Genomic DNA, 27,838 nt, shown 5'->3' on the forward strand with positions numbered 1-27,838 from the left:
TAAAAAAAACGTTACATAGAATTTTATCAGGGTAAAATCCGTTGTCACAATTATACTAAGGTAGACCAAACATTAATGAATAAATAAATACTGAGGAGTGATGTTAAAAAAAAGCTGATATAACAATTTTACTACCCGACGCTACGAAAACTCACCACTGATAAATCGTAACTAATTCACGACTTCACCGGAACATCAATGCTCCCCGTGCAATATCCAGGTACCCACGGCACACAGAGGGAGAGTCGGAGACGGTTTGTGGTCTTTGTGCCGTCACATGAAAGCTAGGTGGGCACAGGGACCGCAAAAGTTGACAGTTGTTCTTCCTACCGGAGCTGAGCCTGAGCCAGACGCAGACCAGACAGCCTGTGCCACTGCTCAACGCGCCCAACGCCCGGCGTTCTGATGATCTGATCCCGATATAAATAACGACCACACGCTTCTCTCCTCTCTTCTCTCCCCCAGCTATTACCGGAACAAAAAAGAACACGAGAAAAATCAAATCCAAGAGACGGGGATTCCAGAGCGCCCCCCCGCTCGGGTAGGGAAGGGAAGGAAGGAGAGGCGAAGCGGAGCGGAGGCGAGATGGGGGCGGCCGAGTCCGTGCCGGAGACCTCCATACACGAATTCACCGTCAAGGTGCGGCGATCCCCATCCCGAGATCACGCTCCTTCTGCGTGGTCCTGTTTGTATTTTTATTAGTTTCTTTTACTGTTTTTTTTTTCCTCTCGCAAAAGATAAATTTTGGGGGATTTCTTCGCGGAGCAGGATTGCAACGGCAAGGAAGTGAGCCTGGAGACCTACAAGGGGAAGGTCCTCCTTGTTGTTAACGTCGCCTCCAAATGGTACGCTATCTTTCCCTGACTGTCGATAGAATTTGTTCTCTGTATTCTCCTGGTTCGTGAGATGCTGAGACGGTTTTGATGTTCTCGGTGCCGTCAGTGGGTTCACGGAGGTTAATTACACGCAGCTGACGGAGCTTTATCAGAAGTACAGGGACAAAGGTCAGTTCTTTGCTTGCTGCTGTTCTTGACCTGCTGTGCCTGTTAATGGTCTGAAATGTGAATCTCTTTGGAAGTTGGCGTGTACAAGTGGGTTCAACAAATGATCTAGTTAGAATTGGAGTAGTGCACGTTGATGCTTGTCGGAATAGTGGTTGTTGTCTTCTGTTTGAAGTGGAATGGCAAAAAAATCACACAAATTTTCACCTGAAAAAATTGTGTGATTAGTCTTGCCCAACGGAGATTTTACATTGTTTGCCACACAGCACTCATACCAAAAGCTTTGTTTACCTGTAGCTTATATCTGCGACTGTTTTTCGACATGTATGGGTTTTATGCAGCTTACATTAGATAGGCAGCTGGTACAGCATGCATACAATTTCATTGCATTCCCTTATCAAATCAGAGCGATCTTCCGTTTTCTGGAGTGCTTGGATAGTGGTTCTAACTTGCAGACACGTTTGGAGGATCAGTGAAGGGTTCTGAAAGGAGGCTGTGAGAACCCTGTTTTCCAAAGAAGATGTTTGTTTCCATGAGGATTGTTTCCCCAAATTTCTTGGACAACTGAAATTAGCTTCGACCTAACATTTTCCTGACTGACAGCCAATATGGGCACTGTTGAGTGAAATTAAATCGAAACTGCATGGAGTTTAAATGACGCTAGAATGATCACGATTTGTTGTTGCTTTGGCATCAAGTATTGTACCCACTTACACTTGCTACAAATTTGCTTTAAGTTCAGTATATATGGCTATCAAGCAAGCCCATGTCTCTTGTGACTATGCCTCTGTACTTTGATTCAGTCTGCGCATGCTATTCCATTGAACTGATTTTATTCTTTAGATCAAACAGAAACTGATTTTACTTCCAAACTTGTCAGACTTTGAGATATTGGCATTCCCCTGCAATCAGTTCTTGCGACAAGAGCCAGGTTCTAATCAGCAGATAAAAGACTTTGCTTGCACCAGATTTAAAGCTGAATACCCAGTTTTTCAGAAGGTGAGAACTGTTTGTCAAACATGCTAGCTTGCTAAGAAACTTTTGATCCTTTTTCTAAGATAATTTCTTCTGAATACTAGTCTCATCTCATGTACCTGGTGGTTAGAATAATATTGGATATTCTTTATGCAAATTTCTAGATGATGCCAAAGGCCACATGACAGAATACATGAATTTGGAAACTAACATCATGTGATACAAATAAACACAGAACTTGACTATGCATTATTATATTGTTTTTACTTTGGCACAATCAGACAAGTTTTAGTTGATTTGCACAAGTGTATTTAAAGATGCAATCTGCATCTGCATGTCACCGTCTAAAATTACAAGTAATCAGCCATGGTGAGAATTTGTTGGCATGCATATTGGTATTTTGGATAGACCTGACAGGTTGACATCAACGTGCAAACTGTGTTCTTATTGCTAAGAAAGCCGATTGCATTTTAAACTTGGGTTTGCAGGTGCGTGTAAATGGCCCGGACGCCGCGCCGGTTTACAAGTTTCTGAAAGCTAGCAAGCCTGGTTTGTTTGGATCAGCAAGAATCAAATGGAATTTTACCAAGTTTCTCGTGGACAAGAACGGGAAGGTCATTGAGAGATACGGAACATCGACAGCTCCAATGTCAATTGAGGTCCCTCCCTCCTTCCCTCACTCGTTCTCTCTCCCTTTCGAGACCTCTGCTTACTTTTTGATGGGTTGGTGTTTATTCGACTTTGCAGAAGGACATCCAGAAGGCCCTTGAGGAATAAGATCTCATGTCCTCTTGTCTCCTCATCCATCACCCACTTGCAGAAATAGTTACTTGCAGTCTCGCAGAATTATTCCGTCGTAGCAACATTTAGACGTCTTTGCTTGTTTGTACAGTAAATCTGTATAATGCCCTCCTTTTCGCCTTCATGCTCATTGCGCTCGTGTAAGTATTGGTTGTATTAACTAGCCATCATCTTCTCCGAACTGTTTTTGCCCTTTTTTTTTGGTCTGAAGAGTGAAGTCATGGTATATCGATGCACAACTATGTAACATTGGTGAAGCATTATAGTTTATTTAAGGTTTGTGTTTACGCCCATTCCGTTCCTAATTACGCTTGATGGCCCGACGGACTGGCTATATGTGGTCTCACTGAGGCTGGTGGTATTGGAGGGGGCATGGCTTGTGCGCCATATCACATCTGCACGCTTCTTCTAGACGATCTCACAGGTTGCTATCAGACCTTTTTAACGCTTCCGGTCAGGTCTTCAATGCTTCTAATAGACATTTTTAGGCCGGATGTCATAGCTAACACAAAGACAGCTGGAAAACTTAGATAAGGCAGGTTTGGGCGCGTAGCAGCGTAGCATTTCGGTCAGATCGCACACGAAACTACGTAAAGTATTTGGCAAGGGTTGAGTACTGAGCACGACACGAAACACCCATACAAAAAACTACTCGCTGTCTTGCAAGAATTGGTTCGAGCAAGCGTGTCGCATTTGCCTTCTTACACGGTTGCACTCTTCTGTCACAATCGCCATGCCATGAGCTGCTACTCCACTATACTGCGGGTCTCGTTCACGCGACGGCACGCGCAAAAATACAAGGAAAATCTGACACAAGGATCTCCTCCCCTGACAGCGAATTCCACCAGCTGAGAACAAGAGGGCTCAGACTTTATCAGAAGCATCATCCTCCGCGTCCTCCTCACGCTGCTGCTGCTGCTTCGGCGGAGGCGTGCCCTCCGCGTTCCTGACCGCGGCCAGCTTCTCTGCCAGTCTCTGCTCCAGTGCCCTCTGACCCCTTTCTCTGCAGGGAACGGACAATAATCGAATCAAATGAGATGCCTGATTGAAGCCGGTTTCACCAGATAAGAACATCAAAACTGACGAATGGGTAGCAATCATCCAAGCAGATGGTTTCGGTGATGGATGGGTAGAACGATGAGAAAAAAGAGGGGGGGGGGGGGGGGGGGGGGGGGGGGGGGGGGGGGGGCGGGGATTCGCACCTCCTCCTGTTTGCCTCAATGGAGCCTGAACCAGGGAACTGTGACCCATCCAATGTCTGCTGGCCTGTGCTTTCAGGTCTTGCAGATCGTCCACAGAAAAGTTTGTGGAATATAGAAGCAATAGGGTCCAAAATTGGCCTGCGACATTTTAGTAAGTTTATGAAATAAAAAACAAAGTTTAGGTCTATTTATTTCTAGATTTGTTGAGTCCTGTATTGTTTGTAAAGTGTTCAGCAATCGTAACTTTCAGAGAAAAAAAATCCAAGGACAATTCTTCTGCAGAACCTTGGGTTAGCGCTAGAGTTCTGCATTATTACTAGGGGCCAGGAGCCACCTCTAGCATGGAAAAAAAATATTGGATGAGCACCTATATCTGATATCTCTACAGCCATTTCCTAACTCTCTCTCTTCATATATGCTTTCGAAGGTAAGAGAGATGTTATGTTTAATTGCAATGGTAATCCAAAATTTTCTTCTAACATTTTAAATTAGGGATTCCCACATTGCTGAGCAAGGGGTCCTCTAAAATGTTCTTGGCTTCGCAGAATTATGCATTGCATTGCATTTCCCACTGCTTTACAGCAAGATCACTTGTGAAAAACAGTACCTTAAAAATCCAGGGAAGAAGCTTGAAAATGAGAATTCATCACTTGGGTCCCCTTTAAGGCCTACTTCTAATCTCCTTTGGAAGTAACGCAGGTAAATCCAGCTCATGTAGATACCAAACAATATGATGGGAAGGTATGACATGGATTCCTTTATGAAGAAGCTTACAGCAACCGAGATAAATGCAACAATAGATGGAATCCACTGAATAAACAGAAAAAAATGTTAGGAAACCTTGGGAGATAATCAAAACTGATTGCCAAATTAAACAAATTTCATTATAGAAGTGATCGAACACCTTTGCGCTAATCTTAAGCACAAGAAGGTTAAGCCCCTGATCGGGTAAAATTTGCTTGATGCCCACCAGTAGTCCTGAAAGAACTCCATAAAACCCAGAAACAGGTGTGTAACTGCAGAATCAAATAGATGTTATGTCAATTTTCATGGCAAAGTATAACTAGGCTGAGAAACTAATCATTCTGAACTGAATATTATGAATATCCACTATTGAAAAGAAACAGAAAACATTATGTTGCTGCATCTCCCAACAAGCCATCTAAACCTAGTTCTTCCTTTTCAGTTAGATATCCTATCATAAAATTGGGAGACAAAAACATCATTTCAATTTTCAAATGAGGGAGCTCAGCAGTCAGCACATCATTTCTTAGAGTACAATACTTAGAGACATTGAATCTGCAGGTTGCCTGTCTGGAAATACTTTTGCAAGTATGCTTAAAAAAATATTCCATAACAAAGTGCCCATGTAAATCGGATTAAAAAAAAACTATTTGACTAGCAAGCTAGTAATGAAATGTGACACTTACAGGTAGCTCTCCTCCTGTGTTATGTAGTACAGCACAATAGTAGTTACGAAGACACAAGCTGAAGTTGAGAGATTAACAATAAAAATAAACTTGAGCAACTCCTTAGCTCCCCATAAAGGCTCCAACACCTTCCCAAATAGAAGAAGACCAACTATGCTCACTATCACCTGGAAACACAGAAGCCTTGTAAGATAAGGGTGCCATTGCCTAATGTAATAAATAAGAGCCTTCACAACATTGTGGTGTGATGCAGTATCCTAGGTAAGAGAATAATGAGAAAGGATAAAGAGATTTCCTAGAAAACTGAAAGCCAACAGACAACAGAACAACATGATTTCAAATTAAAGTACACATCAAGCAACGTAAATCAGATATTCCTCAGGCATAGGAGGCAATATAATGGGAAACAGAAAACATATGAAATATCATAGCATTCCTCACAATTTTTTACGTGCTTAGAGTTCATCTTTTGTTTCAATGTTTGGTCAGAAGGACGTGCAAACATAATCGCGGAATGGTGAATTGGTATATTGGACTGTTGGAGATGTGTCGAGCAAACATACCCCTGGAATTGTTTGCTCAATATAACCAGCGGTAACCAGGTTCCAAGCAAAAGGGATTGTCCTGTACAGAGAACACCTCTAGTCAGTTAATCTCCTGGAAAGAGCTATTCATGTAGTCTACTATGAAGAAATGGTACAATAAGGATCTCAGTATGTAGATTGAGGTAGTTATATATGGTCATTTCCAACAGTATAACATAGGTGGAAGTGGAAATGGACGTTGAAACTTCCATCAAATTTGAATCAAGCATTAAGTAATGCCATTTAGAAACCTTTTTCTTTTCTAATTTCAGTTAAAGGCAACTGAGCAGTAACCAAAAAGAAATGCAAATTAGTAAAATTCCAATTAAACGCAACTGACGAGTAATCAAATCAGTGTGTAGATTACATGAAATTGCACTTTCCCCATATAAAGAAGAGCATTAGCAATAACTGAATGGGAGCGCATATTACATTCAGAAAATTATTTTTCTGGTTTCAGTTAAACACAACTGAGCAGCAACCGAAGGGAAACGTGACTAAAATAAGTTTCCAATTAAACAAACTGAACGTAAGTGAATGGGGGAATAGAATTACATATTACATGACTGATCGCGGTTCAGTCAAATAGGGAAGAGCAGGTAGCTAGGCTAACCCTCCCTGTGGGATAAGGAGTCAGGGATCCGGGATCAGGAATCACAGTGGGTACCTGGCTGGTATCAGCGTGAGATAGGTGGCGGCTGAAGGGAAGAGGTGGACCAAAATGTGGACGAGGAAGAGGATGACGGCGAGGCCCTTGCACAGTCTGGTGAAGCCCGTGAAGAACCGCCCGCCCTGCATCAGCGAGATCGATCAGTCAGACACGCAGAGACGAGCTAGCTGGTAGTATAAGCGATCCGGTCCTGCCGAACTGGTGCTCCGGGAACCCGTGATCCTCCGTTGTGAGGCCCGTGGAATCGTCAGCGAGGCGGAATGCAGAGGGGCAGGGTTGATTCAATGAGAAGGCGGTGGAAGCACGGGCAGGCAGATCAAGGGACGGGTGCGCGCGGCGGAACGAGGGGGGGAGAACGAGAAGAGGAGCGCGGGCAGTCGAGCCATACCGCTGCGGGGGTCGGGGTCGCGGAGGCGCTCATTGCGTCGGCAGCGACCTCCCTCAGTTCTCCGTCCGTCGAAGGCCGAACCCGACCCGAGGTCACCGACACTCGTCAGAAGTTTGGCGGCAGCCGCGCTCGGGAGTCGGGACTCGGAAGGAGACCGCGGCCGGCGACCCGCGGGTGCAGGCAGAGGATCTCGTAGAAATGGAGTCGGCAGCGGAGAGCCTCCTCGGCGTCCTCCGTCGCCGGTGAGCAGAGGCGAGCGGGGCCGAGTCGAGCGACTGAGCGAGCCGGGGTTTTATGCGGCGAGGGCGATGGGCGGGTGCGACTCAACTCATGGCTGGGTGGGTGGGCATGGGCCGGTCCGTGTCCGTCCCACTCGAATCGCAGGGGCACTGGCAAAGGCGCGGCCGCGCGGGCGCGGGCGGGGCAGTGGCCGGTCCCGTCCGTTGGGATTCAGTTGGTTGGGTCCAAACCCAGTACGCGCACGCGCACGCGCACAACGGCGAGTGTGCCCGCTCCTACCGTGACCGCGCGTGACTGGATGCATCCACCATTGTGTGTGAACGAAACATGAACGCTGCGAGTGAGGCAGCGTAGTGCGGCTACACGGGCCTGCTACCAGATCGTGCCACACCTCGGTGCCCCATATTGTCTTCCAGAGAATGCGAGTGCAACAACCCATACCCACCAGCCTGCTCCGACGTCAAGCGTCGTATACTCATATCGGCGAGCCCATATTGTCTTCCAGTTCCAGAGAATGCGAGTGCAATGACCCATTCCCACCAGTCTGCTCCGACGTCAACCGTCGTATACTCTGTATCGGCGAGAAGCTAGACTGGTATGTTTGGTTGGTGACCAAAACGTGCCATGCCACAGTTTTTCTGATAGCTATTTAGTTTGCTGCTACAACTGCGGTGTGCCACACTTTCTTAACACCCTGTCCTACGTCATAGACCCATTTTCTTGCCAAACTTTGCTATAAGTGTGGCTTCAATTTTGTTCGTCAAACTTTCTCTGACAACGACAATTTACCGAAGGTTAGACGTGACAATTTACCACCCAAACAGATGTCGGAGCGGCGGATGGCAATAGATCACCGGCGTTTTGCTTTCAGTTTGCTGCCCCAAGTCCAAGACGAAGTACCATACATGAGTTTATGCAGAACAAATTACAATGGGTTTTTTTTTGGGGGGGGGGGGGGGGGGGGGCATCACGGACGTAAATACAATATTTATTTGACCCTATTAATACTGTATAAGAGAATTCGAATCGACATTAAGAGGCACATTATCCTTTACTATTTTCATAAATAAAAATATAAAACCCTACAAAGTAATCGGCTTTCAAATTATGTTACAACACATTAGCAAGAAGAAAGGTCTTGCCAATTCACAGTGGACGTTGAGAGATGATACAAATTAATGGGGGGGGGCGGCGCTACAATTCCTACTTCTATATACACACCAACGTCCTGAAATCACCTGTTTCCTTTCCATTTTACATGTAAAACCAATCAAGTTGGACATCAGCCAACGGCAACTCTGTTACTATTAACACAACGGAACACGTATTGTCAAGAGAATCATTTTCCTCGTCTTAGTCGTTGTTCTTGAAGAAAGAACCCCATTTTTGTGTCAAACCATCTATCAGGCCGCCCGTCCTGCTCTTCTGAGCTACCAAAGTTGCCCTTGTGCCGTCCTCTCCATTGGCATTCTGAGTAACTTTCTGGGATTCTGCCGAAGCAGGTTTTCCATTGGTCATCTGAGTTGATGCCAGGGGCTCTGAAGAACCAGAAGCAGAGACCGAAGCACTGTTCTTTACAGCGTCGCAATCTGTACTTTGCCCTTCACTGACTTTTTCTCCACTGTTGCAGACATTCGTATGCTTGCCAGGAGCATCAAATGACACAGAGGAATCTTGCTCCGATGCTGCTGCAGCCACACCATTGCAGTCTTTTACAGTATCGTTCTCTTTAGGTGCAGCATCAGATGCAGTGGATTGCACATTTTTTGTATTTGACTGTTCATAGTCTTTCAGTGATTCAAGAATTGCTTGCATCAGCATCTGCATGTTAGCACAGCAAGACAAGATTCAACATTGATAGTCTTAGAAACAAAAAAGGATGAATCTTTAAAAAAATAGCACATTCAGCATGTTAGCATTCATCCTTGTGGTCCTTAAGGCATTGATTTGCACATGATTGAGATATATAGTACCACACTAAAAGTGCTACCAACAAAGTTCTCTACATACCCAACAGCTCTAAGTCATCAAGTTCATGGTGCTAAGATCCCCATTTCAAATCGGAGTGCTCGTTTGCACCAATAGTCCTTAAGACCATCTCCAGCAGTTCTCCATTATTCACTTTCTAGGGCTGTTTGGATCGAACCCTCCAAGGCAGACTCACGGCCAGGCAACGATCCAGACCCCAGGCGACCGAAATCGGACGGCTAGGAACACACGGCGCGGCAGTTAAGTTTGCTTGGAGTTGAACCAAACAGCCCATATGTCCTCATTTGGAGGGCCATCCCAATAAGTTTACCTCTGCATATCTCTTATATCACCAACAGACTTTCAAATTCTTGTTCTCTAAATTCAATTGCTCCCCCCCCCCCCCCCCCCCCCCCCCCCCCCCCCCCCCTCATGAACAGATGGACCCCAGCTTCATCACTTGAACTGTCACGGCCAAATCAAATCCAGCACAATAATCAATCTCCCTCACATGGAGAAGGAACATGAAGGGGCTGGGGCCGGAAGGATGGAACCCCAAGCACGAGCGTCACTCCAGCACAGGCAGACCGTATCCATGCAGTTGCCAAGGATACGCAGATGGGCCCGACCTGACTTGACATCGACAAGCGTGGCAGCCCGTAGCCGGCAGTCTCACTCCAGCCTGGCACATGGATGGTGCCAGAGCCAGACTTGGCAGGCAGGGCTCACAGGGACCAGACGGGGTGGGCACGAGCAACACTGTGAGGAGGCACAGTCGCACAGATGCTCAACGCAAGGACACCCAGACCAGCAAGGACCGCAGCACGGAGAGGGAAGAAGACTATGTGCAGTAAGGAGTCTTGGGAAGCAGGAAAGCTTCTCCGCAGGTGGAAAGTGAGAGAAGCGTTTTTGGGCGTCCAAACTTTTGAAGGGCCTGATGGAGAAGCTGATGGAGCGCGTATTTGGCCTGGGTTTTCCGAATATTGCTATTGGAAGCTGGATATTACATCTGTTGGAGCTGCTCTAATTAGTGTACTGTCATTACTGGACCAAAGATTAGTAAGAACTTATCACGGTATGACCTTACGTTTAATCAGTGATCCAGGCACCCAGCTCCAGATTCTATATTTACCCTCTGTTGAACTATATACAAGTCATAAGGTACTACACAAGAAAGTGAAGCATAACGGCACAACTATGACTCCGAATAAGGAATTTGAGGTATGACTTACTCTATCTTCATCTTCCACGGTGTAAGGCATATCTGACATGCTATCAAATGAGTACTCCACATACTCGCCATCATCAGAGGTTGGAGTCAGCAGCCTTCCGTTGCGGCCATTGGGAGGAGTTGCTGTTGATACACTAGATGAGGAGGGACCAAGATCACTATCCAAACCCTGTTCAGACAGCAACCGAGTAAGAATCTGTATGGTCATGCTCAATAGGTGTAAACTAGCTTAGCAAAGATTAGCATTTGACAGAACAAAGCATTTCCACTGAAATGTATCAGCAAAATATATGAAATTGGAAGGTAGCCCACGCACGTTCTTGAAGCAGATGAATTTGGTATAACACTACCACAACAAATGAAGTCTAATGCCCATTTTAATTATAATTACAACTTTGAGATAAATGGCATCTAAATTCCATATTGCATTTCAAATTTCATATGTAGCGCACTGCACACTCAATACTGATTATATACTTTACATTTCATATAGTAACTGTTCAAGTGCATGGTTTTTGGAATCTAATAAGTTCAGGCCAATCAGCAAGGAATACACAGAAAGCAAGGACTACACAGAACAGGAAAAGGTAGAAACTACAAAGGAAGCTGGACTTTATAATGGTTAAGATGTGTGGTGCAACGCACTCTGCATATGGGCCTGTTAGAGCATCATACTTGAACGCATCAACCTCTCATGTCTTCCCTAAATACTACAAATTTAATACAAGTTCTTATTAGTCGTGTCATACGCTCTGGATTATAAATTTTCGATGACACCTTGTCAGACCCAGTATGCCAGTAATTGATGGCAATCAAGCATGTTATATCTTCCAAATTGCAATGGTTCTAGGATTAGTATGAGTGATTTGCTTTCAAACTGTAAAAAGTCACAGTTAGGTATGATCAGATAAGAAACTTCGGTGTTACAAAAGAAAGAACATGCATAATCCTAATCCTAAAGGGGAAAGTACCTCAGTTCGATCAGCCCTATCTTCAGTGGTGGCACCAGATGGGACCTGCAAAAACAATCATAAAAAGCTGAAGCCACGCTTGCTACCTCATTAAAACAGAGAACAATGCATAAGGAGAAACATCTGGTTACTGAGGATATTGTGCCAAAATAACCCCCTTATCTCTTCCTTTCCCTCCATTGTCCGCCCATTATTTGTGCTTGAGATATAAGTTAGGGATGTTTTGTTTGGTCATGTTTTATACAAGGAATGATTGCCCAGTAAAATACATTTAGTGAGGGTTTAGCCTAGTGCTTACCCATGTATCTAGTTATCTACTTAGCTATTTACTATTCACTGTCTAGCTGTTTTCAGGTGCCTTAGCATCCAAGCTAGCATCTACTTTATGCACTAGAATATGCTGTAGTAGTTGAGAACTTCTTGTATCCCAAGTTTGCTCTTCCTATATAATGCAATCAAGCGGCTAAGTGCCAAGCTGCCCTCTGGCAGGAGAAATTCCACTTGTCTAGCTACTTACTTGCAACAATTGGTATCGGAACCTGGTTAGGAGAGAGCAGAGGCCATGTCCACCTCCAGCGAGCGCGCCCTGAGAGCAGCAGCCGCCGCCGCAGCCGCCAACATAGGCGGAGGAGTGGTGGTCAATCCTGGCGCCGATCGCGCTGAGCGCCTGGCCGCGGCAGAGGCCGCAGCCGCGCAGGCGATCGAGGCGGCCAGGCAGGCAGCGGCAACAGCCCAAGCAGCGGCCAACACGGCCGCAGCGCTACGCGCGGAGTTGGAGTGGCAGCCCAGGGAGCCGTCACGGAGCTCGATGCGCCGCCGGATCCCATCGCCATCTCCGGAGCGCCGTCGGCGACGCGGAGGCCATCGCGGGTCGCCAGCGGCCGTCCAGACGGACATCGACGAACCCCGGGCTCGTGCGTTCCTCAACACCGGCTTCGGCGAGGACAAGTTGGATGGCTGGTACCTCGACAGCGGCGCTACCCACCACATGACCGGCCGTCGCGAACTCTTCTCCGACCTCGACACCTCTGTTCGCGGCTCGGTGCGGTTCGGCGACGCGTCAAGGGTGGAGATTCAAGGCGTCGGCTCGATCGTGTTCCAAGCCAAGACCGGCGAGCACCGAGTCTTGCACGGCGTCTACTTCATCCCAGCGCTACGCAACTCCATCATGAGCCTCGGCCAGCTCGATGAGGGCGGGTCCAAGGTGGAGATCGACAAGGGCGTCCTACGCATCTGGGATCGCCGCGGGCGCCTCCTCGTCAAGGTGAACCGTGGGCCTAGCCGCCTCTATGTCCTCCATCTTGAGGCCGCGAAGCCACTTTGCCTCGCCACGAGGAAGGACGACGACGCGTGGCGCTGGCACGAGCGGTTCGGACACCTCCACTTCGAGGCGCTACACCAGCTCGGCAAGTAGGCTATGGTGCGCGGCATGCCGGTGATCAAGCACGCCGAACAAGTCTGCGACACCTGCGTCACGACGAAGCAGCGCCGGCGCCCCTTCCGTCAGCAGGCCCAGTACCGCGCGCAGAAGCAGCTGGAGCTCGTCCACGGCGACCTTTGCGGGCCCATGACGCCGGCGACTCCAGGAGGGCGGCGCTACTTCCTCCTGATGGTGGACGACGCGTCCGTTTCATGTGGGCCGTCCTGCTGCCGTCCAAGGATGTTGTCGCGGACGCCGTCAAGAAGATTGAGACCGCGGCAGAGGAGAGCGGCCACAAGCTCCGGGTGCTACGCACCGACAACGGCGGCAAGTTTACCGTCGCGGAGTTCGCCGACTACTGCGTGGGAGAGGGTATCCAGCGCCACTTCTCGGCGCCTCACTCACCGCAGCAGAATGACGTGGTGGAACGCCAGAACCAAACCGTGGTGGCCACGGCTTGGGCGTTGCTGAAGCAGAGGAGGATGCCGGCCAAGTTTTGGGGGGGAGGCGGTGATGACGGCAGTCCATCTGCTCATCACTCACCAACGCGGAGCTTGCAGGGCAAGACCCCCTACGAGGCCTGGCACGGGCGCATGCCGGCGGTCAGCCACCTGAAGACATTCGGCTGCGTCGCCTACACCAACGATCTGGGGCAGCTCCGCAAGCTGGATGATCGCGGCAAACCCGACGTCTTCATCGGGTATGCAGAGGGAGCCAAGGCGTACCGCATCCTGGACCCTACGACGCAGCGTGTCAGGATCAGCCGCGACGTCGTCTTCGACGAGGGGCGTGGCTGGGATTGGTCCACCCCGGACGCCGGCGGCTCGGCCGCAGCGGAGAGCGACTTCATTGTCGAGTTCTGGGAGACTGGAGGAGCCGGGGGAGCACAAGATGCTTCTCCAGTGGCGGCCGGAGCTACATCGTCGGCGCCATCACACTCTGCACCGCGCTCGCCGTCACCAAATCCGGGGGAGCCCGGAGGGACATCGACAGCAGCGGTCGCTCCTCCAGCACCCCAGCCGGCCTCGCCAACGCCAACGCTAGCGTCCCCTGCTGCTCCTACTACTTCACCGGCATCACCAGCGGCAACAGCTGTGGCTGGAGACCAAGTGGAGTTTGCCACTCCAGTGGAGGATGATGAAGACAGACTCGACGCCTACTACGACGACGTGCCACTGCGATACTGCACGATGACGGACATCATCGGCGACCATCCTCCGCCTCCGCCGCCTCAACGCCTCTTCGCCGAGCTTCACCTCACACACGCCAGCGAGCCTACCAACTACGCGAGGCCAACGATGATCCGGCATGGCGGGCGGCAATGGAGCAAGAGCTCAAGGCGGTGGAGCAGAACCGGACCTGGGAGCTAGTGCCGCTCCCTGCCGGTCACCGGCCCATCACCCTAAAATGGGTATTCAAGCTCAAGAAAGATGAGCTGGGCGCGGTGACCAAGCACAAGGCAAGACTCGTGGCGCGCGGCTTCGTCCAGCAAGAAGGGGTGGACTACGACGACGCGTTTGCTCCGGTGGCACGCATGGAATCCATCAGGGTCCTCCTCGCGCTGGCGGCTCAAGAAGGCTGGCGTGTCCATCACATGGATGTCAAATCGGCCCTCCTCAACGGTGACCTCAAGGAGGAGGTATACGTGCAGCAGCCGCACGACTTCGCCGTCGCCGGAGAAGAGGGGAAGGTCTACCGCCTCCGCAAGGCCCTCTACGACCTGCGGCAGGCTCCGCGCGCCTGGAACGCCAAGCTGGATGCCACACTCAAGGAGATGGGCTTCCAGCAAAGTGCTCACGAGGCGGCGATGTACCAGCGGGGCAGTGGACGCTCTGTCCTGCTCGTCGGCGTCTACGTCGACGATCTGATCATCACCGGCGCAGAGGATCGAGAGGTGGAGGCATTCAAGGTTAAGATGAAGACCTTCGACATGAGTGACCTCGGCCTCCTCAGCTTCTACCTCGGCGTCGAGGTGCATCAAAATGCCACCGGCATCACCCTCCGTCAAACACATTATGCCAAGAGGATTCTGGAGCTCGGCGGAAGGGCTGGCTGCAACCCTGCCCATACTCCAATGGAGGAGCGGCTGAGGCTTAGCAAGCACAGCACGGCAGCGGAGGTCGATCCTACACACTACTGGCGCCTCATCGGCGGTCTGCGCTACCTGGTGCACACTCGCCCTGATCTGGCATTCGTCGTTGGCTTCGTCAGCCGGCTCATGGAGCGGCCTACGGTGGAGCACCAACAAGCTGTCAAGCGCATTCTCCGCTATGTCGCTGGCATGCTCGACTACGGTCTGCACTTCACCAAGGCGCCCGGCTCCGCTCGCTTCGTCGGCTACTGCGACAGCGACCTCGCCGGCGACATCGACACAAGCAAGAGCACGAGTGGAACACTCTTCTTCCTCGGCAATTGCTTGGTCAGCTGACAATCAATCAAGCAGAAGGTGGTGGCGCTCTCCAGCTGCGAGGCAGAGTACATTGCCACCTCTACTGCTGCAACCTAGGCTCTGTGGCTCTCAAGGCTGCTAGCAGAGCTCCTCGGCAGGCATGTCGAGGTGGTGGAGCTGAAGGTGGACAGCAAGTCGGCCCTCGCTCTGGCCAAGAATCCAATCTTCCATGAGAGGAGCAAGCACATAAGGATCAAGTACCACTTCATCCGCAGCTGCCTGGAAGATGGAAGCATCAAGGCCTATCACATCTCAATTACTGATCAGCTTGCAGACATTCTCACCAAATCCTTGGGCAGAGCCAAATTTGAAGAGATGAGGGAGAGAATTGGTCTGAGGCAGGTCATCCCCAAGGCAGGGCACAAGGCTAAGGGGGAGAATTGAGGGTTTAGCCTAGTGCTTACCCATCTATCTAGTTATCTACTTAGCTATTTACTATTCACTGTCTAGCTGTTTTCAGGTGCCTTAGCATCCAAGCTAGCATCTACTTTATGCACTAGAATATGTTGTAGTAGTTGAGAACTTCTTGTATCCCAAGTTTGCTTTTCCTATATAATGCAATCAAGCGGCTAAGTGCCAAGCTGCCCTCTGGCAGGAGAAATTCCACTTGTCTAGCTACTTGCAACATTTAGCAAAAGTATTAAAAAGTGGACGGAGTAAATTAGTTGATAGTATTTGGAAGCATAAGTGTTTATTTAAGAAAACATTTAAGAGTATCAACCAATTGAAACACGCACCTCCATTCTACTCATGAGCCTTCTAGAACGCAACTGTGCAATGGCATCTTCGGTCGTAGTCGCATGGGCTGTCCCTGAAACAAATCACATAGGTTCTTGGCTTCTTGCTATTTGTCGTAACAAGTGAAGATCAAATTTTGCAAATAGTACCTGTAGGCGATTGAGAGAACCTATACTCTATGTCATGTTCTGTATCCCAATGGCCCTATCAGCAGAACCTAAGGTAAGTAAAGCCAACACAATTCAACCAGATGTGAAGAACATTGTTATACTACCTGACCAAGGCCACCATGTGGTGTCAGGAAATAATGATCCTCTGCCACTTCAGGAGGGTTTAGCACATTATGGAAAAATATAGTGATCGAGTCAAAATAAAATTGAGGACGTGGTGAATTGTGGTCACCATCAAATTTTATAATGTTTTTGTCACCCTGCAGAATTTGGAACAACCACATATTACTAACTTCACAGACAAAAGGTCAAGTGTGGTTAACATTGAAGGGAAAGATGGAAACTTACAATATATGATTCATATATCTTGTCTGAATGATGGGGAAGTATAAAATCATCCTCAGTTGCATGTCCAAACAAAGCAGGAACAAAACATCGTTTTGCTACCTGCAAGATTACATTTCCGGTAGAAAATACACATTAGCATGGCTTCACAACAGAACCAGAAAAATGAGGCATTTCAGATAGTCCATCTTGGGACCATCCCATGAATTTCGATATTATACAAAGGCCTATGCTTGGGAGGGACAAGGTGGTGATGAATCAAACTCTTCAGTTCCTAACACCAAACAGGTGCTATTCAGAGCTAAGATTTGATGATCCATCACCATCCTATTCAACACCAAACCACCTATATACAATGTTTTCAGATCGTATTATCGAGGCTAGTCGTATGACCACCGATAAGTCGATAAGGGACGATTAGTCGGTCCTAATCGGTCTAATCGGCTAGTCGGACATTTAGTCGTCCTTGTGCCTAGATGGCCTGATCGACCATGTATATACTATATATATTATGATGTAAATATATGTAAACATGGCAGAGGAGGCAGAGTGGTGGCTCATTTTGATGCTGCGGACACCGGCGAGAGGCGCGGACGGAGCTGCAGACTAGAAGGTCGGAGGAGGAGGTGGCGAGCTGGTTCAGGCCGTGGAGTGCCCTCTGCTCTACCGCCCACTGTGCCTCGCGCTCGCCCTTGCCGCAGTCCTTGTTCGTGAACGCCGTCCGCGCGAGACAGGGGAGGAGACAGGCGAGGTGGCGCTCGGGGTCGTGCTCCAGGAGCTTGCTCTCGTAGATCGTCCGCACCCTGGCGCTTGACCGACGGAGCTGCGCCGCTGCAGACGGAGCTGCGCCGGCGGACAAGCTGCGCCGGCGGACGGAGCTGCGCCGCTGCGGACAGAGCTGCAGGCCGCGGACGAGCTGCGCCGGCGGACGGAGCTACAGGCCGCGGACGGAGCAGCGCCGGCGAGGGAGCTGCAGGCCGCGGACAGAGCTGCGCCGGCGAGGGAGCTGCGCCGCTGCGGACGGAGCTGCGAGAGAGAGCAGAGCCAGAGCGAGAGAGAAATGTGCCGTGTGCGGCGGCTGCAGCCAGCTCCTTCACTCGTCAGTCGTCACTCAGACACTCACTCTTATCTTACCCTAATGGGCCAGCTATTAGGTGGGCCGAATTCTTTAGCTGGGCCGAATTCTTTAGCTGAATATACTGGCCCAACTAGTCGTCATGTGTGTCTGATCGGACGACTAATCGTGATTAGTCGCAACTTATCGGACGATAAGGTTTCTAATCGGTCCAAACTAATCGAGGACCCTTATCGAGCACCTTTTTACGATAAGGACGACTAATCACGATTAATCGTGATTAGTCGTCCGATCTGTAATCACTGCCTATATATGTTCTGACTTCTGATGATTTGTTGCAGCATTATTGAATAAGCTTGCATAGTTTAGTGGGCAGTCATAAGAGAAACAGCCTATATAGTCTCCTTGTTTACTGATGGTCACGAGGTGAGAAGAAAACAAGGGAAAAAGTGAAGAAAGGATGTATATAAGCCAACCTAACAGTGTAGGATGTAGTCATCCAATGTAAAGGACAAGAAAATATCTTTAAAAAATCTCCTAGTAGCTAATAGCAACTAACAATATTTGAGAAAGAGCTGAGAATCAACAAACATCGACCAAGGAAAAAAAAATGCAACATACTGAAAGTCAAGTTTTGGGAACAACATGAAATTTGACAGTGTGATATCAGAAAATATTCCTCAAAACCCTAATGGCTGACACGATATCAATATTTAATGCAAGCAAATAGCTTTATATATAGAAATAATAACCTGAATGGTATCAAGATCCATGATGTCAAAACTAGCTTTCTTCTTGACAATCTTTCGCATATGCTGTATTGCAAGTTTGACCTAAGCAACAAGCAGAAGTACCACAAAATTAAATGTAATATACTCTATGCAAGAAAAGCTGCAGATAGAAGTCAACTGAAAGTGATATACAGTTGTAGTTTCAAAAAACTAGAAGTTAAAACTATGAATCCTGGTGGTAAACAGAAGGGTGGAAAGTAACAGAGATATGCAGCATCAGAATTGATACACTAGTAGATATAGGGCACACAAATTGGAGTCTGAGATTGCAGAGGTCATGCACGAGTCCAACAGGAGGTTTGCAAACCACATAGTCCTACTCCTAGGCCAACAAGCCCATCGACACATCAACTAAAAGTAACAATGGCGAGTCCTTATCGTCAAATTGAACTTACAGTGAATTTTGGCAGTGGATATTTGTAGGTGTCCACTAGCTCCATCATTAAGTCAACCAAGTTGGAAAATGGGCTATCAAGAACCATTCCTGCAATTGACGGATCCTCCGCTCCATACATTAGACTGAAAATAATAAAGATAAGAGTCAAAGGATGAATGTGCCTTAAGAGGTATCAAAGATGTATAGGCAGGGTTCAAAGCATGGAAACACACATGGAGGAGGGAAATGTTACATATATTGTTTTAAAAAGAAGATGAATGTCAGGTACAAACTTAAAAATAAGCAAGTGATTTTTTTCGCACCACCAGCTAAGATAGCATGATATGTCCCCTAGTATGCCATATGTGCTCTTTGGCAGTGGCAACAAAACTGAGCTGTGGAGACAAAATCCTAATAGTTTCCCCTTATTTTATATTTTAATTATGATGATAAAGGAGAAAAGGTCCATTCTCTTAGGAATGTCGGACATGTCATTTTTTAATTCCTGGCCAACAGAATGCTTCAGGCCAAACACACCAATCAGATTTACAACCAACAGCGGTCTAAACCTAAATCATATTATGGCTGTACTAAGCTGAACTAAGTACTATCACGAATTACTTCAAGACCAGATTCATTTAAACACAAGGAATTACCTTGTGACCGCACCCATTGAGCGACCCCACAAACCAATGCAAGATACATTCCCATCTGTTCGCAAATAGTTAACCACAGCTTTCAGATCTTCTCTCTGTTAAACAAAGGAGAGTCCATCAGCAGGTGCTCTTTGATAACAACAAAACCATTTACAAAAATATGCTGTTACTAAGATATTTACTTGGTGAAAATATGCCATGACAGAGACATGTTACTTCAGAACACAAGAGTGAGAAACAAAGGGGTCAAGGGGTGGGAACATATAATCAGGTGGCGAACAGAAATCGCTCCATGCTATAGCTTTGATTAGTCTTCTACGCAAAGATTTATGATGTTTCTTCAGATACTTCTGAATAAAAATCAACAAATGCCAAAATATTTCATACAATTTGTTTCTCAAGTTTCCTGGCCATATTTCTACAAAGACTGAATGCAACAACTATACAAGCAAACTGAATCTTCATAATAAGAACAAGTTTAGTTTCTATCCTCTATAAGCACAAGAACTCACTTCATTCCAGCCTAAGGTGACATGCTCTCCTTCAGAGAGTCCAGACCCTGAAAAGTCCAGTGTAAAGACTGTAATGTTTGACGGTAGAAGAATAATAGCGGCTTCACTAGCATCAGCTCTGCACCCACTGGAAAATAAATAATGTAGATCAATTAACACAAAGCCAACAGAAGAGATAAATATCATAACAAATGTATAAGGACTGGGGCACTGGGCTTTGACTTTCTTATAGGTGACATACCATTTTCACTAGCACACATTAACAAATACTATAATGTTGACGTGCATATAGCCTTACCTGTTTCCATGACAATATATGACACAAGGAAGAGCTTTTCCTTCAGGAATCACAACAGGCATGTAGTGACTACACTGCAACGTTTTGCCCTGGCCATTTTTTACCTGGACAAAAATACAGAGAACATTTAATCAAAGAATCCAACTGAAGAAGAACCCAAGTTTATCCCTGTCGGTATTAATCTTTCTGATCATTATTCTGTAATGTATAAGCCATCTAACAAAATAACAAAAGGGTGCAGGTCAGTTTCAGTGTAAGATTACAGTATCACAGCAACTAAGGACAGATGTTATGAGGCAGTTAAATAGCTAATAAAATAAAGAATGTAACTATCATGTAAATATCGCATCCACCAACCATGGTAGCATATGTCCAAAAATCAATTGCTGCATATCAACGTTCTACAGTCAAACAAACTAGAAATCACTTTCCATGAATCAAAACACATAACCACTTAAAAGCACAGTTAACCCATTTATATTAAATAAACAAGCAGAAAACTTTCATTTAGACATCAATATCTACATTGCCACACATCCATGGAACATTTCAATGTATGGATCCACATATTCTATTATCGCCTCAAACAATACTGATTATTCCTGCATATCCGGAAACGTAAACATAATGTACGAGATCCTAAGTTACTCTGGCTTTGCAACATTTTGGTGTTTGTCTAGCAGGTTTGCTCATTCACAATACATGAGACCTTTGTTCCCAACAATAGTGCAAAAGGTACTAGCAGAGAGAAAAAATTTAGAGGTTCATGGACTGGTTTTAGTCTGTTATCATCATGATGCAGCATATATAGAAAATCTGACCTCCAAATCCTTCCTCAGGAACCATCTTCCCTTCAGCATAAACTCCTGCTCTAATAGATCATCATTTGGACTGTAGTCAGCTCTGTCATGCAATGAAATGGCAGACCATCGTCAATAACAATAAGAGTGAGGATAAGAGTGCAGATGCCACGCCAATAAGACCACAAAAGCAATGCATTCAATACCATTTTTAACATAGGATTGATCATGGGTAATAGGTATCTTGTGAGCTCAGTTCACTGGCAAGTATGCCAGCCTCACAAGACAAAATACACGCATTAACAGAAATCCTGTTAAAATAGGACTCACTATCTAGATGGATGTCCATTTATAACTTCCCCCTCATGTCATGCATTCTCTCTCACATTCTTAAAGATACTGAACAGCATTTGTACTTGCACTTATAAATCATATAAAAGACACAGGAAAACTACGAGCTAACGGCTACTGAGCTGAACCAAAACAACAAGACTACCGATTGCCAGAGCATCCAAATCCGGTAACCCACACAAGGAGCAAAACCAGCCACCCGGATGAACCGAATTGCAAGCCGCGCATACACAAACACACTGTCACCATCCTACATAAGCTCAAGACCAGCCTCCTAAATTGCGCGGCGTGGGGCACAACCCACGGACCGCCTGCCACCCCGAAATCCGATCCCACTGCCGTGGCCCTACAACCCCGACCGACCCGGGAGGGCCAGAGCGGAGGCAGCGGCACCCACCGCCCATCCACCCCCACCAGAAAACCCTCTAGCCGGCGCGGCCCAGATCCAACCCCACAGCACCCGAATCACGGCGGCGGGGGCACGGGGAGGGGGAGCTCTCACCTGGGCGGGCGGATGATGAAATTGACGAGCTGGTCCATCGGCGGCGTGGGCCGAATCTCCGCGGCGAGAGACGCAGGGCGCGAGATGGGGGGATTCGGTAGACGAAGCAAGCAAGCTTTGCTTTCTCTGATTGCTTCCAATTCCCCAACCCACCTTCTCTTCTCGCCGCCTCTTTTTAATTGCTTCGGTTGCGGTGAACGGGGTGGGGGTGCCTTGCGTTTGCGTAGCTGCCTTCCCCTTCTCCGGGCTCGGTGGCTCGGCCTCGGCAGACGGCGACAGCGCAAGGCTGGGGACTCGGGAAGGAAACGAATGGCGATTTTCGCGGCTGGGACCCTTGCTTCTTCTGTTTTTTGACAGCATACTGCGTCATTGGTGCTCCCGGGCGAACTTTTTTTTTTCAGTTTGCCGCAGTTACTTGTCTTCATTGACTGCGCTTTTTTTCACTTGCGACTTTCAAATTTCAGGTGCGGTTTTCCGGTTCAGAATTCAGATATTCCTAGCGGTCGCTTTCAAATGACTTTGCAAGATTCTGCGAACGCTCAAAAGTACATTTGACCCAGACAAAAAAAAGGATTGCCTCATTTTCGTGTTTTCATTTATATATGGTGCTCATGAATTGAATATTAAAATGGGTAATGGTTTTGCCGTTTTGGACCACACGTGCGGCATGGCACGGCCCTACGTACGGGCTACGGCAGGATATTTGCTCTCATTTATGGCTAGTTGGCTATAGGTTACCAAAAAGTTTCTCAAAAAATAAGGAATAACCTGTTCCCAAATTCCTCTTGCAATGAAAAAAGCTATTGAATTAACTAAAAAAGCGGATATAAAGGGAATCAAAATCCAAATTGCGGGTCGTCTAGCAGGAAAAGAAATTGCACGTGCCGAATGCATCAAAAAGGGTAGACTACCCCTCCAAACAATTCGCGCTAAAATTGATTATTGCTGCTATCCAATTCGAACTATCTATGGAATCCAAAATACCAAAATAGGAATAAGGCTTGCTATTATTAGAAATGTCCAAAAAATATCATATTCGTGAAGCAGAAACATAAATGTACTCCCATTAATGTGGAATAGGCGGAACTGAATTAGTCAATTCAAGTTGACATTGTCAATTTATCCAGAACTTCTCTCTTTTCCTCGGTGAAACAAGAATCTGTTTTGCTCAAACCGGCATGGCCTATTTTCAACGGTTTAAAGCAAGTTATCTTAGATTTGAAGGAATAGATCGGAATTGGAATTCATATCTATCGGAAAAATACCCTATCTGTCGATAAAGAGCCTATTTCTTGCCATTCTGATCGTCGAGAATATATCCAAATTCAATAAATCAATTCATTTTATCGTATAATGGTTCCTGAACCGATAAAGTACTTTTCTACTAAATTCATTCATTTCTTTTTTGAAAATGTATCCATTTTTTTTTTTGCAATTTTATGACTTAGTTTAGTGCGAGATGCCCACATTTTTGGTCTGAACACTAAACGAAGCACAGAGTTAAAATTGCAAAAAAAAATGAAAAAACTGACTCAGAAGATCAATTGACGATTCTGATGGATAAGGTCGAAAGCCTCTGTGAAAGATTCCCTTTTTTCTTTTGTTCGTGAATCTTACGATACGTGTATAGAGCATTAAATGTAGACGAAAAAAACTAATTGCACAGTTTGGTTGAAAATCATGAGACAAACGTTTTGAACCTAATTAGTCCATGATTAAACACTAGTTATCAAATAAAAACGAAAGTGCTACAGTAGCCAAATTCTCAAATTTTGCGAACTAAACACAGCCCTACTCAGCGGTGCATCTTTTTGGAAACAGGAAGTTTCCTGTTGGGGGAATTGAACTGCTTTCTTGTGAATTTGTACTCCCTTGTTTCAATATTTCGGTCCTGTACTTCCGTGTTTCTCCTTTTCATAGTATTTCGGTTACGACGAGACTTTGATTGATTGATGATGATTACGCCAAAGAATGTCATTTAGATTTAGTGTAACTCAAGCTATTTTTAGTTTAGCTAATTTACATAAAAAAAAGTATCGACGGTTATAATACTAAGTAGATATACTATCAAATTGTATTATACAATGAATCTAATGATATCAAACATAAGTACAGAAATTTTATTTTCCATAAAGCTCAAACTACGACTTAGCGTTGTAGTTAGAGTTGCATTTTTTGGAAAAGGGGGTACTATATTAATGTTTTATCATAAACTTTAAATCATAGTTAGGTATTTTATATAAAAATATAACTGCATCAATCTTGGGTCGCAAAAGTTATATATCCAATCCAATAGAATGACAATTGGTCAAAAACTTGTCTATCAAGGTGCAATAAGCCTTGTGATTTCAAAAAGAGGGAGTGCATCCTCGGATGAGTACACACTCAAAAGAAAGTTGTTGATTATTCAAAAAAAAATTGTTAACCATTTTCAATAACATTTCTTACATCACATAGGGGTACGCATAATTTAGTTATTAACTAATTTCTTCTCAAAATGAGAGAATTGTATTCTTCGTTGGCCAGAGGGAGTAGTAGCTATGTGTTCATTAAGGTTTGTTTTGGTCAAAGAGCACGAGAGGAGGATTTCTCCATCATGTTTTTTAAATATGGGATGACTTCATTTTTTTTTGAGGGAGTAGTAGCTATGTGTTCATTAAGGTTTCTTTTGGTCAAAGAGCACGAGAGGAGGATTTCTCCATCATGTTTTTTAAATATGGGATGACTTTATTTTTTTTTTTTGCGATTACATAGTACAACTCAGACACTCACAACGCACGCACACACACCCCTATAAACGCACGTCCACAAAATCCTACCCCTATAAGCATCTTTGAAGACTGGGCCGGCAAATCATCGAGATTGACGAAGCCACCACAGGCGCCTCGTTGTCGACGAGAACGTTGTCTAACACTAAAAACACAAATGATGTTAAATCTTGGAAAATTCGATCTTATAGGGAGTCGAACCCAGGACTTAAGATGCTACTGGGGCTCTTGTGACCTCTAGGCTACAGGCCCTTTCGCTGGCATGGCTTTTATCCTAGTCTAGATTTCGGGCCCACTTACATCCTCACATTTCAAGTGTGAGGGCTGTGTCTAGGGACAAAATAGGATATCGTTAGCATTAATAACATACGAGAAAAAATCTTCTCAATATGAGCCACTCCATCCTCCCATTTACCTCCACCAAATACTTGAAAAATTAGTATGGAACTATCCTAATCTTGGGCATCCCTTCAACTAAACACACATGTATGAAGTGATGATTGACCAACCAATTCGATTCATCAAACAATATGTCTCATAGAGTTTCACTAGAAAATCCCAAAACTAAGAAAGCCAAAAGAACACTTTGACCACTACAGTAGGGGGTTGTTTGGATACAATAAACTAATTGTTACTCATCTAAACTTCAGTCTTAGTTCATCCAAACATGTGGACTAATAGGTGGACCAAATTTTAGTTCAACTCCAACTAGTTGTGTGTTCACTAGTTGGCCAAACTAAGCTAATTCAGACTTAGAATTGATACATGACGTGAAAAAGACGTAAATATCCTCCCACATACCTCTTTTTCTTTCCTCTCTCCCAGTTAGCGTAGTCTATCATGACTCATTTAAAATTTAGTTGGTAATACAACACCGCTCAGCTAAACGTTAGTCCAACTAGATTTCAATCTAACTAAACTTTATTTTTAGGTGATCCAAATAGGCACTTAGTAATCAAACTGCTATTGGGATATTTGGTTTGAATCCAATGGATCAAGCATTTTTAGATTAGGGCATGTTTGACAGAGCTCCAAGTTTAAAAAAACATATATGGAGCACTAGATTCACCATGGCGTAGCTCCAACGTGGATCTAGGCTCCCACCAATGTATTTGGTAGAGCTCCACCGTTGATCTAGACTAATATGCAACTGTAAATGCATATCCAAGGGGCGTAATAAAAAAACAAAAAAATCATGGGCTTCTTCTTCCTCTCGGAGGGCTGGAGCATGCATGCGTAGGACGGCGGTCGAAGTACTCTTGTCGGCGACCGGGGTTGCGCACGAAGCAAGCGCGCGAGGGAAGTGCACCCATCCGCCCATGAAACCTGATCGGGAATCCTGCGAGCTTGTCGAGGCGTGTGCCAAGCACGTTGAAGCAGACATCGCGAGGATTCCTATGGTTTTCAAAGCACCCTTCAGGACTTGGAGCTACCAGAACTCTTCCAAATAGACCCTTAGCATGTAGTTAACGTAGATCTTGATTATTGCACGCCATTTTACAATCACGGCGTTCTGTTTTTCTCTAGTCAAAAAGAAAATTGTGGGGGTTTCTCTACTCGAAAAAGGAAATTTGTGGGAATTTATGAATCCTATATACTATCTGCATGACATATATTCTCATCGCACCTGCATGCACGTACTGGTTGAGTTGCAGTAGAGTAAGGTTAATATACCAAAGTAGCAGGGGCTCATCTGCAAAGTCGACCGACCCCACGAGGCCGGAAGAGCATAGAAGGTGGGCCATCCGAAGGGCTGTATAGGCCGGTCGCCTTGCTGTACTGTACGAGTAGGCTGTAGCTGTAGCCATTGCAGGTGGGGCACGTGCGCGGCATGATTTGGGCCACCCGCCGGCGCCCAAGTGGAAACCGCTTGCTGCAGAAGCAGAACCTCCGCGGGGCCCGGCTTTCAGCGGCCACGGTCGCAAGGCTTTGTGGTACTGGTACCCGGTACTCCCAAGCCCAAAGGCTCCGTTCAATCGTTCGCCTCGGTTCCCGGGGGCGACGCCGCGGTTGGGGCCCGCGGGGCAGCGGGGCCACGACGTGCGCGCTTTTGTCCCGATGCGCCCTGCCCAGCGCTGCGGCCTGCGGCTTCTGCTGCTCTGGCTGCTTTGACCGATGCGGTTGACTCGTTGTCCGGCACTTGCTCCGTTGGACTCGGCGCATGGATCGTCTCGGCAGGAGTAGAGTACAGTACCCCTCAGAATAAAAAAACGCACATTTCATTTTTTTATAATGAGCCAAACTTTTCTACATTTTAATTAAATTTATAGAAAACGGTAGCATCAACATTTGTATTTATAAATTTATTTATTGTAAAAATTTATAGAAAATGCTTTTTTTAGAACACAGTAATTTGGATGAATGGATGGCTAAGCTCTCTAATGGACAAGCCCCTTGCCTAGGCTAAGGCTTTTGTTCTCCAAGTCGACAATAATAGCATTTCTATCTATAGGTATTGTACACGATAGATGTAGATTGATGTAGATATGTGTATAGAAATTTGACGTGTGGATGTAGATACAAATAAGTATAAGATTATATATCCTTTTGGTATGGGTATATAAGTATATCGCTGACGTGTGGATGTAGATACAAATAAGTATATGATTATATATCCTTTTGGTATATGGGTATATGAGTATATCGCTTTACCTATTGGTGCTTCAACTACATGGGATTTTGAAATAATATAGTCGAACTCAAGGGTCTCACTGTTCACCTACATAATTCTTTGGCCCTAACAAGTGTGTAAATGCTACACAGTGGCTTGCCGTGTCCATTTAAATGACCGTTTAACCTTAATAAATAGCTAAATGATAGGTGACCGTTCAGTCCGTTTAAACGTTTAGGCTAATGTTAGTGGGTATCATACTTGATTGGTGTGATGTCGGTGCAAAATGTTATCCACAAGTAGAGATGCGACTATGCGAGTGTGAAATTTTACTCGTTTTGTTAGGTAATTCGCCGTGGCTATTTGCTTCACCCACATGGCTACACTTTACCTAACCTGTTGCCATCTCTCTATCTGGCCATGTGACCAAGGTAATTCATAGGAAGATTTCTAAACGTAGTCATTGTTTTGTCAAATAATCAGTTAGTAAATCAACACTTGCTCATATTTTCAAG

General features: G+C 46.0%; 3 protein-coding genes across 3 annotated transcripts; 1 reads left to right on the top strand and 2 right to left on the bottom strand.

The window, feature by feature from the left end:
- The first annotated feature begins 420 nt into the window (after window positions 1-420).
- Window positions 421-3,070, top strand: LOC136543559 (probable glutathione peroxidase 4). The gene is made up of 6 exons (XM_066535970.1): window positions 421-639; window positions 769-845; window positions 943-1,004; window positions 1,882-2,000; window positions 2,465-2,635; window positions 2,724-3,070. Exons 1-6 carry the CDS (start codon window positions 586-588, stop codon window positions 2,751-2,753), a joined length of 513 nt encoding a protein of 170 aa, XP_066392067.1. The 5' UTR covers window positions 421-585; the 3' UTR covers window positions 2,754-3,070.
- LOC136543549 (rhomboid-like protein 19) lies at window positions 2,925-7,346 on the bottom strand. Its single transcript, XM_066535965.1, has 8 exons — window positions 7,052-7,346; window positions 6,661-6,785; window positions 5,973-6,033; window positions 5,410-5,576; window positions 4,884-4,995; window positions 4,587-4,789; window positions 3,980-4,117; window positions 2,925-3,780 (listed from the first exon to the last, which is right to left on the bottom strand). The coding sequence occupies exons 1-8, from the start codon at window positions 7,082-7,084 to the stop codon at window positions 3,642-3,644; spliced, it is 978 nt and encodes a 325-aa protein (XP_066392062.1). The 5' UTR covers window positions 7,085-7,346; the 3' UTR covers window positions 2,925-3,641.
- Window positions 7,347-8,295: 949 nt separating this feature from the next.
- On the bottom strand, window positions 8,296-22,289 carry LOC136543537 (uncharacterized). Its single transcript, XM_066535960.1, has 14 exons — window positions 21,945-22,289; window positions 21,113-21,194; window positions 20,292-20,395; window positions 19,994-20,120; window positions 19,482-19,576; window positions 18,845-18,968; window positions 18,411-18,491; window positions 16,587-16,685; window positions 16,343-16,498; window positions 16,218-16,272; window positions 16,068-16,141; window positions 11,462-11,506; window positions 10,492-10,659; window positions 8,296-9,112 (listed from the first exon to the last, which is right to left on the bottom strand). Exons 1-14 carry the CDS (start codon window positions 21,980-21,982, stop codon window positions 8,645-8,647), a joined length of 1,716 nt encoding a protein of 571 aa, XP_066392057.1. The 5' UTR covers window positions 21,983-22,289; the 3' UTR covers window positions 8,296-8,644.
- Window positions 22,290-27,838: the final 5,549 nt, after the last annotated feature.

The sequence above is a fragment of the Miscanthus floridulus genome, chromosome 1 (genome assembly GCF_019320115.1).
Source record: "Miscanthus floridulus cultivar M001 chromosome 1, ASM1932011v1, whole genome shotgun sequence".
NCBI lineage: Eukaryota > Viridiplantae > Streptophyta > Magnoliopsida > Poales > Poaceae > Miscanthus > Miscanthus floridulus.

Coding starts and splice junctions, on each gene's coding strand:
- LOC136543559 (XM_066535970.1), top strand. CDS start 586: ATGGGGGCGGCCGAGTCCGTGCCGGAGACCTCCATACACGAATTCACC. Junction 846..942: donor GTTAACGTCGCCTCCAAATG/GTACGCTATCTT, acceptor CGGTGCCGTCAG/TGGGTTCACGGAGGTTAATT. Junction 1,005..1,881: donor TCAGAAGTACAGGGACAAAG/GTCAGTTCTTTG, acceptor CAAACTTGTCAG/ACTTTGAGATATTGGCATTC.
- LOC136543549 (XM_066535965.1), bottom strand. CDS start 7,084: ATGAGCGCCTCCGCGACCCCGACCCCCGCAGCG. Junction 5,577..5,972: donor TTGAGCAAACAATTCCAGGG/GTATGTTTGCTC, acceptor CTGTGTTTCCAG/GTGATAGTGAGCATAGTTGG. Junction 4,996..5,409: donor ACACAGGAGGAGAGCTACCT/GTAAGTGTCACA, acceptor TTGATTCTGCAG/TTACACACCTGTTTCTGGGT.
- LOC136543537 (XM_066535960.1), bottom strand. CDS start 21,982: ATGGACCAGCTCGTCAATTTCATCATCCGCCCGCCCAG. Junction 21,195..21,944: donor TTCATCATCCGCCCGCCCAG/GTGAGAGCTCCC, acceptor ATTGCATGACAG/AGCTGACTACAGTCCAAATG. Junction 11,507..16,067: donor GGCTCATGAGTAGAATGGAG/GTGCGTGTTTCA, acceptor TTGTTTTTGCAG/GTCCCATCTGGTGCCACCAC.